Raw genomic sequence first — 24,421 nt, forward strand, 5'->3', positions numbered from 1 at the left:
ACGTTTACTGCAGGAGCTGCGTGCTTCAGCCACAGAAGGACCCGGGGATACGTGGGCTTGGCTCCAGGCCATCCCCATCCACAAGGACAGTGATAACAAGGGTCACACACTTGGTGGTCTCCCAGTGCTGGCTGTGCTGCATGTGGTCGATGTGCTGACCAAGCCCATGGTCCTTGGGTTTGTCCACCTCTCTGGTCTTTTTTAAAAAAAATTATTTTATTATTTTTTTTGTGTGTACCATCAAATCAGATCTGAGTGGTACAGGAGGAGCTTGCCCCTCCTTCTCCAGCAGAGCATCTGGTGGATTTGAACCGAGCACCTCTGGGATTGCAGTGCAGCTTCTTGCCACTATCCCACCAGGGCTCCCTCTATCTGGTCTTTTGAATGACGACTCTCATCCTAGCCTTATAGACTCTGTTCCTCTGTTGTCTTCAGACCCCACACTGGGCGCCGGACTCCCACACTGGACAATAGATCTCCAGTTAATGAAACACTTTGGACTGGTTGGGGCCTCAGTTCTCAGGACCATGGAACTTCCAGACCAGAACTTCCATACTCAGCTCAGGGATGACAAGTCTAGAACTTTCTGCCAAAGAGTGAAATGATGACCCCTAAGACGGCCACTAAAGTGGATGAGGGAAGACAGGGCGACCCCAGGGTCTGCCTGCTGGGCCTGTGATCAGGGGAAATCATGCATAATGGGGCAAAATGCTGCCTGATCCTGTGCCGTCTGCAGGTTCAATGCTGACTTCACAAGTTGATTGCCAGGCCTTTCTCCCTAGTCTTAGTCTGGGAGCTCCACTGACATGTGTCACAGTCACACAAACCTCACTGACAGATGGGTGATGGCTGCTGTGGCGGGAAATCAACTCCAGGTCCCCTGTGTGGACAGGGAGCTCTACAACTGAGCACACCAGTGCCCCACCTGACCACCGCAGTGGAGATGCTGGACACAGGCTGCCCCTGAGACCGAAAAGTGGCTTCTGGCTGTCTCAGCACAGGGCACTGTGAGATGAAGTCCTGCGTGGCACTGTCCTGTCACCTGCCTCTCTCATCGGCCCCTCTCATACTCAGATACTTGTCTCTCTCTGACGAGGAGCTCTGGCTATCTCAGCGCATGATAGGAAATGGGGGCTTCCGAGGTCTCAGGGGTACAGCTCAGATATTGGGGCACTTTGGCAATGACTCTGTGCACCAAGGAGAGAGGCTGCTCTGACATGGGGTGAGCTCCTCAGAACCAGAGGTAATCAAGGTGCTGCGAGGGTGGGAGCTGGACCAGCCAGACTTCAGCTTGGCTTCCTGGCCCCCAAATGTCCTGACATTTTGACTGATGAGGGCCCTGGGTGTCAGGGTGGTGACCTCCTCCCCCGTTGCCCTGCCTGGGCCTTGTACAGGATGGAGACCCACGGTGGAGCCCAGCTGTGGAGCCGACTTAGACCCACAGTGACCCCAGTGTCATAGGACTGTGGTCTGTGGGATTGTAAAGGGAAGATTTTTTGAGAAGTCATCAGGCCTTTTCCCTGAGGTGCCCATAGTGGACTCAAAGCTCTGTCAGATGTTGAGGTGTTTACACCTCCCAGTGCCAGCTAAGCGGGGCTACTGGACCTCTGACCACGGCGACTGCCAACACTCATCATGCATCACATCCAAACCGGGTGGATCCGCTTCCTGAGCCATTAGTGCACCGGACATCAGTGTGAAGGGCGTGTAGGTCCTTGGCAGATACTGGGAATGGACTTGACATGAGGATGCTGGCTCGCTGTCCCAAAGCCTTGAGAGCGGGCGGTGAGCAGCTGGGAAGGCCAGCGTGCAAACATGAGACAGACAGACAGACAGGTGGTTGGCAGGGCACCAGGGCAGGGGAAGGTTCTGGTGGGTCCCATCCGGAAGTTCCTCACTTGAGACATGCTGTAATCTCAGCACATTTGAAGAAACAGAAGCCAGGATACCACCCCGCTCGCTGGCTGTGTTAGAAAACATCACCCCACTGTTCCCCTGCACACTCGCCACTCTGCACTGACGCCTGGGAAGGGACACCCCCTTCTCCTCCTGCAGCTCCCATAGGCCTGTGGGGGATGGGCAGGGACCAGCTACAGAGCAGGAGAGGGCAGGCTTTGTAGAAGGGGGGCGTACAGAGGGGTGTTTCTGGAATAAGAGGGGAAAGCGGGAAGAACAAGGAGACCGAGCAGGAACCACGTTTGGCTGCTTGTGGGGGCAAATGGGGAGACCTGGGGGATTTGGCCCATCTGGTGGTACAGCAATTGAGGGGACGCTCCATCCAGGAAGGAGGGTGCTGCTAGAGACAAGATGGGGGGTGGGCAGAAACCAGAGGACACAAACCCGTGCAGCTCACACAGCAGCTTCTCTGGACCTGGGGGTCCCTGACGCGCTCCTAGAATCTGCTGTGTGGTGGGGACAGAGCTGTGGCTGAGGTGTCCACCTGGACGCATGCACAAGGCAGGGCGGGGAGGATAGAGTCAGCATCTCCAGATGTCTGTCCACCTGGACCCATTTACAGGGCAGGGCGGAGACTGTGGGGTCAGACATCTCCACATACCTTCAACGTCCAGGTAGGACCAGAGCGGCTCTCAGCTCCACGCTGGACGGCAGCACCTGGCCTCAGAAAGGCAGGTGTGTGGGCCCCCTCCACCTGCCCACCCAGGGTCCTCACGATGCCCAGTCCTAGCAGGGATTCCTGCTGCCAGTGACGTTTGGGGACCCTGCTCTGGAGGTGGTCGGCGATGCCGCTGCCTTCCTCCCCACCCACCCCTGACCCTCTGAATCCACTCGACACACTTGTCCCTTCACATTCCTCCTGTGCACCCCCATCTGGTTCCCAGGTCACTCAGACCCTCACTGCAGCAGCCCTACTGTCCAAGAGGTGGTCCCTGCCTCACTCTTCACACACACACACACACACACACACACACACACACACACACACTCTCTCTCTCACACACACACACACACACACACACACATCCACACACATTCACACACCACACCATAAACACCACACACACATACTACACACTCCCCCAGCTCACACACAACATACACAGGCCACTTTACCACCCCCACTTACACAACACACCCACCACAAACATCATACACACCACATTCACACACACAATATACCTGCTACTCACATAAACACACCCCACGCATACCACACTCACACACAAACCCTCCTCACTGCTCACGTTCTCACTCTCACTGTGACAATCTCTTCTATTCCTGAAGCCTGGCTCCCCCACCCAGTGTCAGTGGCCTCACCTCACTGCATGGCCCTCGCCCATCCTATCTGTCTCTCAATGACCCTCCGCCCTAGCCCTACTGGTCTCCAGGAAGCTGATAAGATAAGGGGAGCCGCCAGGGCTGTGTAGGGGTGGGTGTCAGGCTGGGACAGCTCCAGCCGTCAAGTGCCCTGTGTCTGAGAGGCCAGAACATGTTAGGAGGAAGGAGGGACCTGAGGTGGTGCCGAAGGGGTCCTGGTGGTACAATGTCCCACAGCTCACTGCCCACAGCAAGGCCGGTGGATAGCGTCCATCAGCCCTCAGGAGAAAGATGTGGCATTCAGTTCCATAAAGGCTACAGCTTCTGAAACCCCCCAGAACAGCCCTGCTCTGTCCTACAAGGTCGCTGGGAGCTGGAGGACTGGGTGGCAGTGGGTTTGGAGTCACTCAGAACTTGTACCAAGTACCCTCTCAGCAAACTCCCTCTTCACTCTTCCTTTCTCTATGGTATTTTACTTGCTGCATCTTTCTTAGAGTGTATAGCTTGAGAAGTTCTTTTGTGTTTATTTCCGTAAAGGGATACATTTTAGAGAAGATTAACCAAGGGCCTGGGGTATCAAGACAAATCTCTACTATTTCAGGTGTCCAGGGAGAAAGAGGGTCAGGGCCAACACAGAGCACGATTGCCACCTGGGGGCAGCGGGTTGAAATGCAGGCAGAGTGGCCGCACGTCAACAACTCTTTGGACAAGAGCATCCTGGGTGCAGTGGGCTGAATATTGGGTGACCAGCAAAAAGGTCGGCCGTTCCAACCCACATCATCCTTTTCCACAAGAGAATAACGAGGCAATTTGCTCCCGAGTTTCAGAAACCCGATGGAGCTTTGCAGTGAGTTGGAGTCTGTCCTGTGGCAGTGGGTTGGTTTTGGTTTGTGATGTGGAAGGAATGTCAGTTGACAATCTCCTAGCTGAACCAGACACCATCCTTGTTCTCAAAAGAAGTCAACATTGGAGCATAGACAGGCAGAAAACCCCAAAAGGGTAAGTTTGGGGCTCTGCAGGAGTACATCCAACTCTTGTAAAATTCTGGGTGCTTTCTTCTTAAGATTTGTGTCTTAAAAAATGTCTGTGATGACAAAGGAGTCCTGGTGATTGAGTGTGTGATGTGTTGGGTTGCTAACTGAAAGGTCAGTGGTTCAAATCCAGGCTCCCTGTGGAATGATGACCATCTCCATCAGCAGGTATTGACAGCTCTGGAAGTCTAGCCAGGGTCAGCGTGAGTTGAAATTGAATCATAGATTTGGTTTGTGGGTTATTGTGATAAAATAAATATAACATGGACTTTTCTACTTTAGTAATTTTCTGGTGACCCCAGAGGAGTGACCAGCCCTTCCGCCGCAGCCCAGCGCTGCTGCGACCCCGCAGGACATCTGGAACCTAATTGAGGTACTTACACATGACCACCCAGAAGCCAGCCCTGCTGGGTGTGTGCTGTACAGCTACAACCACAGTGAGGTCCTTGTGAGTCCTCACAGGGGCAGGTAGCCCCAGCAAGCACAAACAGGACATCTATCCACTTGGTGAGTTTTTTTGCGCAGGTACCCAAGTATCCCTACCCAGACAGGTAGTCCAGCTGGGCGTGAGGGGGACAGTTGCAAACTGAGTGAGGTTCTGGCAAGTGCCCATCTAGAAGCTAGCCTTGCTGGGCACCAGCAGGACATCTGTAACTTAAGTGAGGTCCCTGCGTGTCCACACTTAGGCAGGACCCCCCACAGCCAGGCATGAGTGGAACAGCTGCAAACCTGAGTGAGATCTTCCCACGCCCACCTGGACAGCTAGCCCCACCTGGACAGCTAGCCCCACCTGGACAGCTAGCCCCACCAGGCACAAGTCATCCAGCACACACCTGTGCTTGTGCCTACTCCCCTCTCCCTCTCACCACCTGGCACACACCTCTGCTAGTGCCTACCCTGCCTGTTCCCCCCACTCCCTTACCCTCACATCTCCTCAGGGACAGTCAACTAGCTGCCTTCAATCTGGAGCATCTTGGTCTGACTTAGCTGTAATAATTATTCAACAAAAGAGGCCACTTTCACAGGCCGTGAATGGACACTTGCTTTGGTTCAGAAATTCAGAGAGGAACACAGGAGACATAACTGCTACGCCCTCATCTGTAGCGGTGATTTCAGATCAAGAACCTGTCATCACCTTGGGCATGAACAACCCTGTCACAGCGTCATCAAGAAGGGAACAGACCACCTCACAAGCCACACAAGCGCAAAGCAAGATGTCACCCCCAAAAGTGGCACAATATCAATGAACTTCCTGAAGTCAGAAAATCTGATGGCACTTTCTGACACAGAATTTATTTTATTATTTTTGTGTGAGTGTACCATCAAATCAGATCTGACTGGTACAGGAGGAGATTGTCCCTCCTTCCTCGCCAGAGCATCTGGTGGATTCGAACCGTGCGCCTCTGGGATTATAGTTGCAGCTCCTTGCCACTAGGCCACCAGAGCTTCCCTCTGACACAGAATTTAAAAGTCATTTTCTATAGTGACATCGATGACATCCACAATATTGTATACCCATCAGCACTATTCATCTCAAAAATGTTTCCATTACCCCAAGTAGGAACTCAACATCCATTAAGTCATAACTTCCTATCCTCTTCTTTTGACCCCTGCCAGTTACTTCCGTCTCTATGTCCTTCCGTAGTCTAGATATGCCACACCAGTGGGGTCGTATGTTTGTCCTTTTATGACAGACTTATCTCATCTGCATCAAGATTTCAGGGTTCACCCACAGAAAAGCTTGTACCAGGACTTTATTTCTCCTCATGGCCAAGTAGTATTCCATTGTGTGGACATAGCACACTTACTTGGTCATCTCTGGGTGGACTTTTGAGTTGTTCACACCTCTGGGCTCTAGTGGGAGACACTGTGACACTCAGTGCTGGCTGTGTGTCTGTCTGGGTCCTTGCTTTCATGTCTGTGGCGTATACAGCCAGGAGTGGACCTGCTGGGTCAGGCTCGCTCGTGTTAGGATCCACAGCCTTGGAGACCTGACAGTCGCTGAGCTGGGATTGACTGAGGCTGTCTCGGCTGAGTTCTAGTTATTCTCTGTATAACCTTTTTAAGGAACGTCTAAACTGTCAGGTTGTCCTGTTGTATAGCCACACCGGCAATCCATGAGTGTTCCAACACCTGTCAGAATGCGTTATTCTTCCCCCTCAAATAAATAATAACCACCCTGCAGGGAATCTACCAGTCTTGAAAATAATCTACAGAGTCCAAAAATGAAAAGAAGCCGACATCATAGAGGAACGCGAGGGAGTGGACTCGTCAGGGGTCTGTCCTAGCTCAGGGGACCCAGCAACAAGGCAGGCGGGGTCCAGCGACAGAGGCAGGACACCACGTTCAAGTCCGGTTTGACTTGTTCAGGTGAACAAAGGTTCATTTCACCTTGCTCACTGGCGTTTGGGATGGGGCTTGACTGAGCTGCTGTCAAGAATTCCCAGGGCCTTCTGGGTTGAGAGGCCGCTTTGTCAGGCCCAGCACATGCACCAAGCAGCCTGTTCTCCAAACTGGGCCATCCTGGCGCTGGGAACTGGCCTGGAATTCCACTGGCACCTGCTGTCACCTGGCAGTGTTGGGTGTGGCTTCCGGAGGGTGGCTGTCTTGAAGTACTACCCGCCCCGTGATGAGTAGACTGTCCAGCTCTTGGTGGCCCGCAGCTCCTAGATTTACCCTCGGGCACCCACACCACCTGGCACCTCTACAGGTTTCACAAGGGGAACCACATTAGACATCAGCATGCCCACAGCCAGCATAGTGGAGCACCGTGACAGCTCAGAGAGTGCACACCAGCTGCAACGGTGGCGAGGGTGATGGACACAAAGGGAGGAGTGATGCCACCAGCAGCTGGGAGACGAGAGAGGGTCAGGTCTTCCCCAGGGGCCTTCGGACAGCACAGAGCCGCAGAGGTGGTTTCTGAAGTCAGGCCTCCGGAGTTGTGATAGAAAAATGCCTGTTGTCTTGTTACTGAAGGACTCTAACCCTCACTCAGGATACGGTCAAGTGCATGAGGATGTCCACCACAGCGGTCATGACCCTCACACAGGGTAAAGTCAAGTGAACAAGGATGTCCACCACAGTGGTCATGACCCTCACACAACGAGGATGCCCACCACAGCGTCCATGGCCCTCACTCAGGGTATGGTCAAGTGTACAAGGATGCCCACTGCCTGGATGGTCCTCATGCAGATGGTGTCCATTGAAGCCTCATTTGTCTTTGAAAAGTTGGAAACATTTAGAATTCCCACCACGGAGAACAAGGAAGTGATTCATAGCACAGCTGCAATGGGTTCACCTGTGAGACACACACACACACACACACACACATCGTGCTCTTATGAATGGGATCCTGTTTGCAGATATTATCAGCTCACCTGAGGTCACAATGGAGAAGGGTGTGGCCTAATCTCACCAGGATGCTATAAAAAGAGCAGTGCCCAAGAGATCATCTCATTCCAGTAACAGGACCACAAGTAATAAATAAATGTTGGAGAGGATTTGGAGAGATAGGAACTCTTCTATACTGTTGGCGAAATTGTAAAATGGTACAACCACTCTGGAAGGCAGCTTGGCATTTCCTCAAAAAGCTAAACATAGAAATTCCACATGACTCAGCTATTCCACTGCTTGGAATATACCCTGAGAAATTAGAACTGAGACACAAATGGAGATTTGTACACCAATGTTCACAGCAGCATTATTCATCATCACAAGATCATGGAAACAGCCCAAATGTCCAACCACAATAGAATGGATTGAAAAATTGCAGTACAATCACGTGATGGAATACTACACCGCATGTAAGAGCAATAATTTTGTAAATCACTACCTAACTTGGGAGAGACTGGAGAGCATTATGCTAAGTGAACTAGCTCAGTCCCATAAGGACAAATACTGTATAAGACCATTATTATAGAAATAGAAAGATAAGTAAAGATATGCAGATCCAAGTGGGGGAGGGGAAGAGAAAAGGAGGGTCAGGAATGGTAATCACAGTGTCACACAATTTGTTGGGTAGAGGAAGGGGTGTGTTAATGAAATGAAGAAGATACAGTGTGAAAAACAATATATACAAATTTTGTAAGCAAATCAGTGTAAAAGAAAAATTTATTTTTTTAAAAAAAGAACAAACTCAATGTATGGCAATGATCATATAAAACACAATGTGAATCAAGGAATATGTGAAACTCAGTGTATTTAGATGAAACACAATGTATGCAAATTTTATAGGCAAACCAATATAAAATAAAAATAAATTTTAACCTCCCAGCCCCCCCCCCCCCTTAAAAGGTCGGTGGTTTGAATCTAAGAACTTCTCTGCAGGAGAAAGATGTGGCAGTCTGTTTCCATAAAGATGAGGACCTTGGAGTTCTGCCCTGGGCTGCTGGGGGGGTGGGGATAGCTTGTCCTGTTCTGTGGGGGCTTCTGGGAGTGGGAATGGTTCCACCCTGTCTCACGGAGGCTGTTGGGGGTTGGGATGGTTCTGTCCTGTTCTGTGGGGGCCGCTGGGGGTTGGGATGGTTCTGTCCTGTTCTGTGGGGGCCGCTGGGGGTGGGGATGGTTCCACCCTGTCTCATGGAGGCCGCTGCGGGTGGGGATGGATGGGGTGGCTCTGGCTTTGGTTTCTTTTCTATTTAAGATCCTGTTGACACCTCACTCAGATGGCTAGCAGGACCCAAGCTGACCCCCTAGGTTTCCACCCACATCCTGTCCTTCCCAGACAGCAAAGCCCATAGCATTTAGTCTGGAAATACTGTTCAGTTCCGTCTCCTCCCCTCCCTCTGCCCTCTCTCTGCCTGCCTCCTGCGCCTGGGCCATTCTCTGCTTGCCCCACTGTGGGGGTCTCTCCTCCGTTGCTGCTCTTTCCTTACCTGAACTCAGAGCTGCCTCTGTGACACGGAAACGGGCCTGTCTGCTGCTGGACTCTAACAGCACCTTCTCAGCACACACCTGCTGGCTCAATTGCCAGCCTGTCTCTCTCTCCTCCAGTCAGGGACCACAGCCATGCAAGCTGCCTGCCAGGGCTTGGCACAGGGCCCTGTGGTAAAGGAGCGGCTGGTGGGTGACCCAGAGAGTGGCACCTGCTCTGACACACCCTGCACGACTCTCAGGTGAAACACTGCTCCGAAGAAAACTGCCAACTAATTAGTAGATAGGGAACTCTGGTGGCTTAGTAGTAAGGAACTGCACTGCCAACCTGATGGTATGTGGATCGAATCCACCAGCTACCCCATGAAAGATAGACAGTCTCCTTCCATGTGATTTACTGCCTCTGTGCATTTACAATCAGTTCTGCTAAGATTTGTAGCAAACTGGCTTGGTGCTAAGGAATTGTGCTGCCAAGCCAAAGGCAAGGAGTTCAAACCCACCAGCTGCTCTGTAGGAGAAAGATGGACAATCTCTTCCCATGTGATTAAACTGTTCCTGGAAACCAGCCCGCTGCAGGGTCAGCTATGGGTGGACTCCAGCCAGACAGTACACAATAATAGTAAAAGGCGGAAGTCAACAATGTCCCAAATGCTTGATCTGCTGCACCACCCCACGGCTCCTCCTCTGGTCAGTCCCCCTCTCTCCTCTATGACCCTTAGGTCTTTTGGCTCCTGGATGGTCTCACAAAAATGGAACCTACCAGGGGAATGGCCCACGTGACTGTGGGGGACGCAGGCCGGTGCTGCAGAGACCCGTAAGCCAGGGGTCACGATCCTGCAGAAGGTCAGTTATGGCCCAGCTGGATGCTGTGTCTCAAAAGAGATGGACATTGATCTTCTACGAGCTTATAAAGGCCCTTACAAGGGCGGGGCTTGTATTCCACCCTAATCCTATCTCCTCAATGCAGTAAAAATACTCATCACAAAATAAAACGTTAATCAGCACCTAGTAAAGTCATTTTGAACAATAAACGCTGACTCCCCACGCTGAGAACCTGCTGGAGGGTCAGCTATGGATTAAGACTGGTCAGTACCTAAAACAACAATGAGTAAACAAGACCCACACGTGCGCCTGGGCTGCTCAGACATTCCAAACCCCTCCAGCTTGTGTGGAAAGCCCCGATTGTCGTCTGTTCCACCAAGTGGCCATGCGGAGCCTGTCACCACAGGGTGCCACCGGATCCCAGGCCCCAGTGACTGCTGTGTGACCGCTGCCCTCAACATGGCTGTTATTCCCACCAGGTTGAAGACTTTCCAGAACATTCCACCTCCAGACCCACACCTTCCTTTAGTTAAATGAAGGCTTGTTCAGCTGTGGTCGAGGGGAGGGGTCTGTTGTGAGGTCTGTTCATCCTCAGAAGCCTACGGCGACAGCCATGTCGTCCCTCAGCCAACATGGGGTCAGTCTCGCTGCTGCCCTCCCAGGGGACTTAACATAAATGTTTATTGACCCAATAGCCACCAAGAAAATAAAGTCGCTGATTCATTGCCCCACACAGCAGGCTTTGTTTTCCCTCCACTTCCTTCCTCTTTATAAGGCGTTGCCCAAGGAAGAGCCCAATTTGGGAACCCACCGGCTGTGATATTTTCTGGGCTGCCTGCTTCTTCCTCCACCCACAGCTCCAGGTCCCCGGGACTGTGCTGGGCCTCTCCTTGCCAGCTCGCTCTCTGGTCTGCAGGACCATGGAGGCCTGGGGTTTTCTGCAGGGGGTGGGGAGCACGTCCATGGTGACCGTGACCCTTGCTGTGGCCCTCCTGGCCTTCCTGACGTGGTAAGTGCCACCATGGGACGTGGGGTGCCCGGGGCTGAGAACTCTTGGGAATTGCAGCCTTGCTGTGCCTGTGGGCGTGTTTCCTTTCCTCGTCTAATCTAGAGGGAGTTGAGTATTAACACAGCTTTGGAATGAAAAGCAAACAGCCAGGTTAATCTTTCTTTAAAATGCATGGGATCCAGGTGGCAGGCAGGCTGGGTACTTGGGGGCTGAGCACATGGTGCTGTGGGGCACGGGAGCAGCAAGGCTGGGGGAGCTGGGTGGAGGCCGGCTGCCCCTCTCACCTCTTTCTTACAATGCTCCATCTAGTCTCCTGGAGGCTTTCTGGGGGCGGAGAGAGGAGTTTAAGCTGAACAAAGACGGAAGAACTGGACCCCTGAGAGTCTGTTCTGTGGTGGGGAGCAGGCGAGAAGGGGAGAGCTAGACAGTGAGATGTGTATCGTACTGTGACGACAACAATACAGGGTTCTTGTCACTCACCGTGGAGCCGGCCAGGGGTGAGTCCGTGCACCAGGGGTGAGAGCACTGCGGTCCACCCCGCTATCTCCGTTGATTTTTGCGAGCAGTTTGCAGGTCTTTCTTCTTCCCTTTGCTGGACTTACAGCAGATTTAGTGTCTGGGTTCCGACTTGACAATCAAAGGGGACAAGAGTCGCTTGGAAAGCACGGGCCGCTTCCCGGGGGTCAGGAGTTTGAGGACTGAAGATTTAAGGACCGTGTGGTGGACGCCGGTCATGGGTCACTCATCGCTGGGCACTCAGAACCAGCTCACCGCTGACTCTCCACCCAGTTTTCAGAGGCTGGAAATCACACAGGAGGAGACAGCCCATTCCTGGTGGATTCAAACCACCTGCCTGTGGGTTGGCAGCACACCTCTTACGCTTAGGCCATAAGAGCTTCTCCTAAATTGGAAGCACCTGTATTAGGTGGCGCTGGTGTTTGGGGGGAAATGAGAGGAGATCCTGGGACCTGAGTCCTCTCAGCTCACCCGTCTGTGTCTGGTGCAAAACCACCCGCAGGTTTAAGGCGGGAAGGCGCTGTATGGAGCCTCAGGCTCAGGCAGACATGAGGCCTGATTCTCTCCGCATGTGCATAGCTGAGTGAGGTCACTCTGTTCTGTGAAGACGGTGTGGCTTCCTGGAAATCTGTCCTCTCTCCCAGCTGGGTCCGCAGAGCTGCTCTGCCTCTCACCCGCCCAATTGTCTTTTGAACTTTTTTGTCTGGTGGAGCTGAGCATCCCTTGAAAGTGGAAACACGGTGACATGGAAGCTCCTGTCCGTTGAGATGCTGTCTCAGCCAGTCTGTGCTCACCAGGTGTCCTGCAGAGGCTGCTGGACTGGAGGCCTCAGAGACGCCCCTGTCTCCGTCACCCCGGAGTAAAGAAAAACAAGTCCTCAGTGCTTGACTTCACAGCCCTGGGTGGCACAGGGATGTGTGTGGCGTGGTGGGTTACAGGTTGGTAACTGAAACATTGCAGGTTCGAACCCACCAGTTGCTCTGTGGAAGGATGCAGACTTACAGCACTTGTCATGTGTAGGAATTAACTCAAGGGCAGTCAGGTGGTCTGGAGGTTTGTTTTGTGGTTGTTGTTCCCCCCGCCCTGTCTTTGTTTTAAATTATTGTGCTAACCCAAAGTTTGGCAATCTGAACCCACCCCTCATTCCATGGAAGAAAGATCTAGTATCATCTGCAGAGTTAGGGTCAAGAAGGCTTCACTGAGCCCAGCTGTGTCCTGACCCCCACGGGGTGGCCAGGAGGCAGAATCAGCTTGCGTTTTTGCTTCAGACGATTTTCAGTATCTCATGGATAATTGTTGTTAAGTGCTTTCAAGTCCAGTGCGATTCATAGCAAGCCCATGAGCAATAGATCAGACCTCTGCCCTATCCTGTGACATCCTTAATCATCCTCAACACATTTGAGTCCACAGTCACTCTGGAGGCCTAGTGGTAAGAAGCTGTGCTCCAACCCCAAAGGCACGAGGTTCAAATCCACCAGATGCTCCGTGGGAAAAGGATGGACAATATCTTCCCATTAATTTGCTGCCTCTGAAAACCTGCTGGAGGGTCAACTTCGAGTCAGTTCTGACTTGACAGCACACAACCACAGCACTGATACTTGTTTCAATGAATTGTAGTGAGCTGGAGTGGACTGGCACTAGAAGTTTTGAATCTGACCCTGAGGTGGCCCATGGTGCCAGGAATGATGGCACATGGAAAGGACAGCTCTTCCAAAGTCGGGTTCTGACGGTAGTCCTGGGGCGTTCCCTCCCTCTGCACCGCCTTCCTGTGGACCCACTGGGCGGTCACACTGCTGCCGCCATTCATTCTTGCTTGTTCTTGGCTCCAGGCAGAACTGCGGGCTGTCCTCGGAGAATGCCAGCCTCTCCCGAGTCTCCGAGAAGCTCTCTCACTGTCCCCCTGTGTCCTGGGCTTCTGTGTACTCCAGACACCTTTCAGAAGTGGGAGCACACAGTATTTGCCTTTTTTGTGACATACAGCTGGCGTCTACTCATTGTTGACTGGAGGCTAGTCGCAGTCCCCACTGTCCTCCTCTGTCCTCCTCGACTTTCTCAGACTGTTGCAAATCCTTCATTTTTAATCCTGGATTTGACCCAGCGGAGTACAGCCTGTGAGTTAAGCACTGTTCCCTAGGGACTGCACCACCGCACCCCCTAACCCTTCATAACAGTGGCCTCCCGTCCAAATGTTACCAGATTTTTAAAAAAATATTTATTTTATTTTATTATTTTTGTGTGAGTGTACCTTCTAATCAGACCTGACTGGTACAGGAGGTGATTGTCCCTCCTTCCCCGGCAGAGCATCTGGTGGATTTGAACCGTGCACCTCTGGGATTGTAGTTGCAGCTTCTTGCCACTAGGCCACCAGAGCTCCCCTGTTACCAGAGGTTTTTGTGAATTGCCAGTGGTTGTGTTGGAGTTGACTCTGATTCACAGCACCTGCTGCCTGCTTCTCTGTAGTCTCCAAGGCTGGGATAGTTTTGGAGATAGATAACCAGGTCTTTTTTTTCGGAGTCATCTCTCAGTGGGTTTGAACCACCAACCTTCCCATTGGTAACCGAGTACTAAGCTGTCTGTGCCACTCAGTGTTCATCCACGTGGCAGCAAGCATCAAGAGGCTGTTGATTTGTTTTTTAAAAATTAATTTTAATGAAAGTTTACAGAGACTTTGGATTTCCATTCATTCATTGCTACACTTTTCTCCCTGACCACCCCTGCTTCCCTCCGTTTGCTCTTCTCTTTAAAAAGTAAAAGAAAAATTCTTTCATTATTATACAATCCCTCCCCCCAAGTCTACTCGAACTGCTGTCATGACAATAATATCTAATCATATATCTCTTTTAAACAGTTATCTCCCTCATCTGTTTCAATGCACTATACATAGTTTATCCCATCTTTCTCAGTCTCCCCCCAACCTCTATGTCAGTCCCATTTTACAACAGTGGCACTATGCAGTATTTGTCCTTTTGTGACTGAGATATTTCATACTGTCCTCCAGGGTCACCCATTTTGAATAATATTGCATGAGTTCCTTGCCTTTCAATGCAACAGAGTATTCCATTGTGCAAATATACCACAGCTTCTCTATCCGTTCATTTGTTGATGGGCAGTTAGGTTGTTTCCAACTCTTTGCTATTGTGAACAAAGCTGCGATAAACATGGGTGGGCATAGGGCTATTGGGTTGTTGTTTTTTTTTAAAATTTAGGTTGTTTATTTTTCATTTCAATGAACATCTACAGAGATTTTGGAATTCCATTCATTCATTGTTGCACCCTTCTCCCCTCACAAACCCCTCCCCCCTCCCCCTCATTTGCTCCTCTCCCTGAAAAGCAAAAGAAAAACTCCCTCATTGGTACACAATCCCCCCCCACAACTCCCCAAACCGCACCCTCTACCCCCAAATATAATCCACTCTGCAACCCTCATTGCATACTCCTACGATAAAAATAATGCCCTAAAATATAATACTTTTAGACTATTCTCTCCCCCATAGACTTCAATGCCGTAAACATATTTCATCCAGTTTTTCTCAGTCTTACCCCCACCCCAATGCCAGCCTCATTCTACAACAGTGGCACCATATAGCATTTGTCCCTTTGTGACTGAGATACCTCACTCAGCATAATGTCCTCCAGGGTCACCCATTTTGAATAATATTGCATGAGTTCCTTGTTTTTTAATGCAGCATGGTATTCCATTGTGCGAATATATCACAGCTTCTCTACCCATTCGTTTTTGATGGGCATTTAGGTTGTTTCCAACTCCTTGCTATTGTAAACAAAGCCGCGATAAACATGGGTATACATATATCTACTTGGATGTCATTTATGGTCTCTTTAGGGTATATTCCCAGTAGTGGAATTGCTGGGTCAAATGGTATCTTTATTTGCAACTTTTTGAGAAAGCGCCACAATGCTTTCCACAGTGGTTGCACCATTTTACACTCCCACCAACAGTGAATAAGGGTTCCAGTCTCTCCACAACCTCGCCAGCATTTGTTGCTTGCTGTTCTGTTAAATTTTGCTAGTCTTACTGGAGTGAGATGATATCTCATGGTTGTCTTGATTTGCATCTCTCTCAGGGCTAGGGATTTTGAACATTTCTTCATGTGTTTGTTGGCCATCTGAATGTCTTCCTTGGTGAAGTGTCTGTTCATATCCTATGCCCATTTTTCAATTGGATTATTCTCCTTTATCTTGTTGTGGTGCTCGAGTATTTTATAAATTGTAGATATAAGTCCCTTGTCTGACATGTCATTACCAAAAACTTTTTCCCAGTCTGTGGCTTCCCTTTTTACCCTGTTAGAGAAGTTTCTGGATGCGCATAGGGATTTGATTCTTAGAAGGTCCCATTCATCTATTTTATCTTCTCCTGGTTGTAAATTTTTCAGAATACTGGGAAGACTCTATATGTTGTGGATTAGGACTACTAAAGTTTTTCCAAGCTTTTCTTGAATGAAGTTTACAGTCCTTGGTTTTAGTCCTAGGTCCATGATCCACCTTGAGTTGGTTTTTGTATATGGAGTGAGGTGGGGATCTTGTTTAATTCTTCTGCAGATAGTTTTCCAATTTTGCCAACACCATTTGTGAAAAAGGCTGTCATTTCCCCTCCTAACTGATTTCATCTCTTTGTCAAAAATCAATTGCCCATAAATAGATGGGCTGATTTCCGGGTTCTCAATTCTATTCCATTGATCTATGTGTCTGGCTATTGGTTTTTTAAGGCTACCGCTGGTGTTGGGCGCTGATGGTTGTTCCGAGTCACATGGAGCCCACGTAACAGGGTGGAGCACTCCCTGGTTACGTGCCCTCTGCTGTCACTGCTCTGCTGCTTCACACAGATCCCGGGGCAGCCCACCTCACTGGGTCTTCTGGTGCTCACCCTCTGCTGTAAAGGTGGTTGTTGCTGGTGTGTGCTGTCAGTCAGAGCTGACCCATAGCTGACCCTTCAGGAGGTTTTCAGAGGCTGTAAGGGAGGAGATTGCCTGTCTACCAATCCCAACAGGTGATTGCAGCCTAGAAAACGTGCTGGGGGAATTCTGCTCTGTTTTACGGGTTCACCATGAGGCAGCACCAACCCAGCATCAGTGACGAGACTCAGGGCTGTCACAGAGGCATCCATCCCAGCCCAGCCCTGAGCCTGGTGCCCTGGACTGCCAGGGCGAGCTGAGGAATGGCTGGCCGAGAAGGGGGAGACATGGGGGCAGGAATGCTGTACCATGGTCGACGCCCTTGCGGTTTTGGGGAACAGGCCACTCAGAGTAAGCATCATGGCCAGACACTGGACATGCTCCTTGGGGCCAGTCCACGCCCAGCGCCCAGGGCATTAGTGGAGGGGCCTCCTCCCTGCGCTCCAGTTTTTGGTACTTTATCTGGGATGTGATGGGCACTTTGGTTTAATAACTGAGCAACGAGCCTGGAGCTAACATTGCGTCTGCCTGTGCGACTGGGTCTGGGCTTCCTGGAGGGCCATTTGCGCAGAATAGCGCTCTTTCTCATTTTCAGTGGTTGAGCATGCGCCCCCGCCCCTCCCCTTATCGATTCTCTGGAGTGTGTGGACGAGGCGTGACTATAAAGCAAGTGGCTGGTTGTTTCAGGGACACCTGGACCCGCCTGTGCGGATGGCCTGTCGCTCTTTAGAGGCCTGTCCTTCCGGACAGTAGTCCCGCATGCAGCTGGCTGTGGGGACACAGACGTCCTGGAGCTCCAACTGCTGAGGGTCTAGGCGTGTCCTCTGAATGCCGGTCTCTGTTGAGAAGGACTGCGTTTGTTGGTATCTTTAAACTTTCTCTGACATTTTATTGTGGATTAGATGAAAATTTACAGAGCAAATCAGTTTCTCATGCAGCAATTTATGCACATTTTGCTCCCTGACTGTAGGTGCAACCCCTCAATGTGACGGCATTTCTCCTACATCTTCCTCGGTTCCCTGTTTCCATTACCCCTCATTCCTGCCTCAGGGTTTTTGTATTTTGGACATGCCGCATCCCGCACAGTGGCCTGTGTGTGGGCCCATTGTTTCAGCCCCTGTGCCCTTGACCCAGCTCCCGGAGGGTCTTTCTTCCTCTTTTTCTCTGACCACACGTGACATCCTTCTCTGGGGACTGGCAGCTCCTGATAACACGTGTGAAACAGGTGAGACCACAGGCTCTGATGTGATAGCTGTGTAGACGTGACATGGACCACTCCTGGGTCACCTTTAGTGTCGTTTTTTTGAGCATCTTTCCGAGTCCCTGTGCCTCGGAATGGGCTCAATGACGGCGGGTTGGTGTTTATGATTTTTCTGACGCTTACTGGAAACTTGAGGAGGACAGCTGCCCTCATTCCAAATGCTCTTGGATTTCTATCATGAGGTCATTTTTGACCTCAGACAACTAAAACAAGATCTGAAAAATGCCTATGACATTTAGCCACTGAACCGTGTTAGGTGATGTTAGAGCAGGTCGCCCGCAGTGTGGGGAGGTGGACCCCGAGTGTGGTGGGGCTCAGAGTCAATAAGGGAAGGCATTTGGGATGAAGAGTGTGGATTTTATTTCCAGAAGGATCTCAGCGGTGCCAATCACCTCCTCAGCAGGGGTGCTGCGAGGCCACTGAGCTGTGTGTGATCCTGATAAGGGGGTCAAAGGGGGTCATAACGCACAGGGCAGTGGGGTCATGGGTCTGAGGTCACCCAGGGCAGTAACTCATGATGCCTCCAATCCCCCGGTGGAACTCCCCATGGTGAGGCCCCTCAGTCTCGTGATAACGCTGGTTGTCCATCCTAATTACACCATAATGGGTGCTAATTGCAGCTGTAGACCACTTGTGGGTAACATTTCTTAGAATACGTGAATTCTAACAACAACAAATTGCCTTGTACAGTCTTTCGACACAGACTTACCACACTGGTAGTTGCCACATGATGAGTAACTGAACGGAAGTCTTTTTATCTTCATGCTTTTTTCTTCAATTACTACTTCATTCTGTAGAGTTATTGATACAGGGTCACTTTTACTAATTCCCACAATATTGTAGTGAGAACTTCACACAAAGAGAGCATTGTATCAAGGATGGAGGAGTGAGCTTGGACGTGGCCTTGGAGGTGGGTGATGACAGCGCCCACCTGAACACGTCAGAAGATTCAAAAGAACGCTGGTGCCACGTTCTCACCCTGGATTCCACTTATTAGCATACAGGAGCTGAATTTGTGAAAAGTGTTTTTGTTAATAATATTAAGTACAATGATATTTTGGTTAAAAAAGACAATACTTCTGCTGAAACACCACACAGACATTTTGCGGAGAGTCTGGTGTCCTCTCTCTGAAAGTGTCCACCTCTGTGGGCTGTACCCTCATACCCCTAGGTTATGCTGCTGGATTTGGGGGCGGGGCTCCTAGAACACACGGCTGGACTTTCCTCTCTGGCCAAGCAGAACGAGGCTATACGTGACAAGACAAAACAAACCCAAACAGCCGTTTTTATAAAGGAAAGAAATGATGTCAAGCTAACAGGCCTTCTGGTTTCTATTGCCAACGAGAACAAGAAGGCTTTGAGTAAAGCACAGCTGTAGATATTCAGGTTATCAGCTGGGGCCCCAAGGAGGTGGGGCCTGTTGGGTCTTGGCAGGTCATGGGGGCCCTGACGGAGTAATGGTGGGTGGTGCTTGGTCATGCAGGTCATGAGAGGTCATGACAGGTCATAGTGATTCATGGCAGATGGTGGTGGTTCTTGACAGGTCGTGATGGCTCGTGGTAGATTGTGGTTGGTTTTGGTGTGGGTGAAGGGTCATAAAAGGCCATGGTTGGTGGGTATTGGTGGTTCACAGTGGGCCATGGCTATGAGATGACAGCCTGCACGAAAGGTACTGAAGTGGGACGGAGAGCTGGTCAGGGGCTCCAACGGGATGCATCTAGGACTGTCTAGAACAGGAGGTGGGGTGGGGTGAGGTGGAATGTGTGTCAGGCTGGCTGGTGAGGGAGCTGGTCCACACCTTGAGGAGAACCGATGAGTGATTGGGGGGCAGCTTGGCAGAGGGGAGACTCCAGCTCCATCCTGGAGAAGGAGAACAGGGGTGTCAGGGAACCCAGAAGACCCTGGCGGCCGGCATATGAGCACAGGGAGCTTACGGGACCTGAAATACAACAACCGAGGGACAGCTTGTGGACTGTGAGCTGTATTGTTGGAAATAAATTCATTGTTCTACACTGGGCGGCAAATTTATGAAAGTTGTTACACCAGGAATGGCTGTGGCTGACGACATAAGTAGCTCCAGAATTGTGCTAAACATTCTCAGGGGTGCCACGGCCCCTGAGTTATCAGGAAGGAATGTGTTTCAGGATTATCCTAACCTCAGAGTTACCCAGCCTTGCCTGGGTCCCCCTTGAAGCCGAGGTCAGTCCTGGTGCTGACCAGCACCTGGAAGGAGAAAGGGTGACTCCAGCACCACGAGGTGTGTGATATTGTCAGGTACCATCCAATCAGGGACGCAGGTACAGATGAGCAAGGTACAGCCCTGGCCGGCACCGTCCTCACAGTCACTGCTGGGTTCAGGTTCATTGTGTGGTCACTGTGTCCGTCCATCCACCGAGGGGCCTCCTGTTTCTCACTGATTTCCTACTTGACCAAGAATGGTGTCTCTTTTCAGGGACTGCCCCCGCTGATAAGATGCTCAAAGTACCCAAGACTAAGCTTTCCATCCTTGCTTCTAAGAAGCCTTCTGGCCCCAATTCTTCCAAGACAGATCTGCTCATTCTTTTGGTTGTTATTGTTGTTAGGTGCCATCGAGTCAAGTACAGCTCATGGTGACACTGTGAACAAAAGATCTGAAACCAGACCCCTCCTGCGCCATCCTCACGCTTCCTGACACACAAGAGCCCATTGCAGCAGTCACCTTGTCAACCCACCTGGTTGAGGGTCTTCCTCTCCTTCCCCGACCCTCCACCCTTCCCAGCATCATGTCTTTCTCCAAGGAACAGCCCCTCCCAGCAACATGTGCAAAGCATGTTAAGCGAAGCCTCATCATCCTTGTCTTCAAAGAGCACTCTGACCGCATCCTCTCCAAGACAGATCTGTTCATTTTCTTGGCCGTCCTTGGGATGTTCAGTGCTCTTCTCCAACACCACAGCTCAAAGGCATCAATTCTTTTTCTGTCATCCTCATTCATGGTCCAGGTCTTGAATGCATAGCTAGTTATTGGAAAGACAATAGCCTGAATCAGATGCACCTTAGTCCTCAAAATGACATCACTACTCCCCAATAATTTGGAAAGGTCCCTAACTGCAGGAGTTCCCTTTGCAATGCATCTCCTTATTCCCTGACTGCTCATACCAAGGGTGTTAATTGTGGATCCAAGCAAGATGAAGCTGTTGACAGTTTCAATCTCCTCTCCATCCATCATGACACCACCTATTGGTCCAGAGGTAACAATCTTTGTTTTCTTGATATTGAGACACAATCCATACTAAAGGCAACATTTCTTGATCTTCTGCAACAAGTGCTTTAAATCCTCCTCACTTTCAGCAAGCAAGTTTGTGTCATCTGCATAATGTAGCTTGTTGATTCCCTCTAATCCTGAAGCCACACTCCTCTTCATACAGTCCAGTTTCTCGAATAATTTGCTCAACATACAGAATGAACAGGTATGGAATTTCATGATCATCTTAAGAATAGGTTTGAGGCATTGAACACCAATTATAGAAGACCAGATAAGTTGTGGGATGATAGCAAAGATATCATACATGAAGAAAGCAAAAGATCATTACAAAAACAGAGGAGAAAGAAAAAACCAAAATGAATGTCAGAAGAGACTCTAAAGATTGCACTGAAATGTCAGGAAGCCAAATCTAAAGGAAAACAGGTCAAAGTAAAAGAGTTGAACAGTTTCAAAGGGCAGCTCAGGAGGACAAAGCAAAATAATTATAATAGAATGTGCAGAGAGCTGGAATTGGAGAATAAAAAGGGATGAAGTCTGCATTTCACAAGCTGAAAGAACTGAAAAACAAAGTTAGGCCTCATGTCACAATGTTGAAAGATGATATGGGCAGTGCATTGAATGACCCAGAAAGCATCAAAAATAGATGGAGGGGATACACAGAATCAGTGGAGCAGACAGGATTAGTTGACTCAGAAAAGTTTCAGGAAGTAAGCTATGAACAGGAGCCAATGGTAATGAAAGAGGAAGTGGAAGCTGCATTGAAGGCATTGGCAAACAATAAGGCGCCAGGAATCTATGGGTTATCAATTGACTTGTTTCAATGAACAGACGAAGCCTTGGATGCACTCAGCAGTCTGTGCCAGGAAATTTGGAGGACGGCTGTCTGAACAATGGATTGGAAGAGGTCTATATTTGTTCCCATTCCCAAGAAGGGTGAATTGTCATTTCGCTACTCCGTGGAATCTATTATTCTTTGCCAGTGCCACAAATCAAAAGCATCTGCCCTTTAATCCTCCTTATTCATGATCCAGCTTTTACTCGCATATATAGATAGCTGTGTGTCATCGAGTTGGAACCGACAGCTGACCCTCCAGTGGGCTTTCAGGGGCAATAAATCCCATGAGGGCGATTATCCATCCTTCTCTCCTGGAGCCGCTGGTGGGTTTGAACTGCATGCCTGTGGGATTACAGTGCACCTTCTCACCACTAGGCCATCAGGGTACTATGGCTTGGGCCAAGGTGCACCTCAGTCTTTACAGTGACAGACTTGCTCTTTGGCATTTAGAGAGGCCCTTGGCAGCAGGTTTTTCTAAGTCAATGCATGGTGTGGTTTCGTGACTATTGCTTCTGGGGAGTTCTTGGAGAATTTAAGAACGACTCGGGTCGTCAGAGGTAGCCCCTGGGTGACACAAAAGATTAAATGCTGGGCACTGAGCTGGAATGTTGGCCGTGTGAACCCACTCGGAGTCACATCAGAACACAGACCGAGGGATCTGGTCCCGAATGATCACAGCCAGGGAAGTGCTGGAGAGCAGGCTTTCCACTGGTGCAGACACTGTAAGACAACAGCAGCCTTTCAATCCCCCCACCCCGGTGCAACCACCTGCCCTGTCGGGGCTGTGATAAGGTGAGCAGGTGCTCCCGAAATCAGATCAGCACAAAGGGCAATTTCTTTTCTTCCTAGAAAAGAATATGCTGAATTAAGCCACCGAACTCTAGATCAGCCAGTACAATAACAATAAACAGCAAAACTCAAAATGCAAAACAAAGTGCAATTTTTAGAGGTGGGTGTTCCTGGGGCTGCTGTAACCCAGCACCGCAAACAGGTGTCTCAAGTGGACAGAGATGTGGTCTCACTGTTCTGGTGGCCATTGCAGGTGCTGTCCAGTTGGCTCTGTTTCATAGTGACCCCATGTCCAGCAGAAGGAAACCTTGTTTGGTTCCATACCTCCTCGGTCCCATGCCAGCCTCAGTCCCCCACCTCCTCGGTCCCACGCCAGCTTCACCACCTCTGCTGTCTTATACCCGTCGCTGCTGCCGCTGTGTTGGTCGTCTTGTTAAGGGCCTTTCCCTTTGCACTGACTCTCCACTTTTCCAAGCACGATGCTCTTCTCCAGACATGAGCAGCTCCTCAGAACGTGTCTGAAATCTGTGAGATGAAGGCTCACCATCCTCACCACGAAGTCGCATCTGGCTGCACTTCTCCCAGGACAGATCTGCTGGACTAGGATGTAATCAGGATGTTCCTGGAATGTGCTCTCTCCGAAGGTCCTGGGAAGACCTTTCCTTACCTCCTCCGACTTCAAGAGCCTTTGAATTCCTCACAGAAAGGGAGCTCTGGCGGCCTAGTGGTAAGAATCTTCGCTGCAATCCCAAGGGCATGGGGTGCAAAGCCACCAGCTGCTGCACGGGAGGATGGACAGTGTCTTCCTGCGCAATTTGCCGCCTCTGCAAACCTGTTGGAGGGTCAGCTGCACAAGAGTCCTGTCTCAGTGGCACACAGCAAGGATGCATCTTTACAGGAAGTTCTTATCTGTTCCCTGATTCTGCCCTTCCAATGACATCACCATTCAGGCGAAATTGAGAGCCCCCCGCCCCATAGCGACCATATCTACAAAGACCCCTTTTCCAAACAAGGGCACACAGCCCTGGGTCTGGGGGTCAGGACTTCATAGGGTCTTCTTGGGGATAACATTCAATTCACACAGTGAGCTGGGAAAAGTGGGTTTTCTCTCATTCTGGTCTGTTTCTTTCCATCTTGCTCTGTGTTCCCAGGGTGGTCAAGATGACCCCTCTTCGCATCTGATGGCCTTCTTCCCCTCCTGGCCCCTCTCAGGCAGACTGGCCAAGGCCTGGCTAGACACTCAGACTGGCTATCGCTGAGGCTGCCCATTGCCTCGTGAGCTGGGTGCTGGTGTCCTCCAAGTCTCAGTTTTCTCATCCATATAATGGAGATAGTAAGGAAGAAGATGAGGAACATGGTGGACTGTTGACCAAAAGGCTGGAGGTTCAAGTCCATCCAGCGGCACCTTGGAGAACAGGCCTGGTGAACTACTCCTGAAAAGTCACCAGGGAGTGTCTAAGAAGCACCTTCTCCTCTGACACATTGCATCACTGCGAGTCAGGAGTTGAAGGCACATCAACTGTTTGTACAGTGTCACCAGCTATCTAGTTTTCTGAAGACTCCAAATCCATCTTTGTCCATCCCAGTTTGATGATCTCCTATTTTAATTTTTTACTTGTAGCAAAGTACCAGTTATAGGTTGCTGCTGAATTGATTGTGACTTCTAAGGAGCATATAGGGGCCAGTCCTTGAAGAAGGACATCATGCTTGGATAGGAGGGTCAGTGTAAGAGAGGAAGACCTTCTACAAGATGGACTCACATGCTGGCTGCCTCAGATGGGTCAGAGATGGTGAAGATTGCACAGGACAGGACAGCACCTAACTGCAAACACACAGGTGTAAGACAGAGCAGAGCTGCA

General features: G+C 50.3%; 1 protein-coding gene across 1 annotated transcript in view; it reads left to right on the forward strand.

Annotated features, from left to right (window-relative positions):
- LOC102855481 overlaps positions 1–24,421 on the forward strand; it is a 167,818-nt gene that overhangs the window by 39,705 nt on the left and 103,692 nt on the right. Inside the window, exons 13-14 of the mRNA XM_006887223.1 lie at positions 9,300–9,368; positions 10,859–11,010. Coding sequence (XP_006887285.1) covers positions 9,300–9,368; positions 10,859–11,010 — 221 coding nt within the window. The remainder of the gene's footprint in view (positions 1–9,299; positions 9,369–10,858; positions 11,011–24,421) is intronic.

The sequence above is a fragment of the Elephantulus edwardii genome, unplaced genomic scaffold, assembly GCF_000299155.1.
Source record: "Elephantulus edwardii isolate Elephantulus edwardi_28Jun2011 unplaced genomic scaffold, EleEdw1.0 scaffold00055, whole genome shotgun sequence".
NCBI lineage: Eukaryota > Metazoa > Chordata > Mammalia > Macroscelidea > Macroscelididae > Elephantulus > Elephantulus edwardii.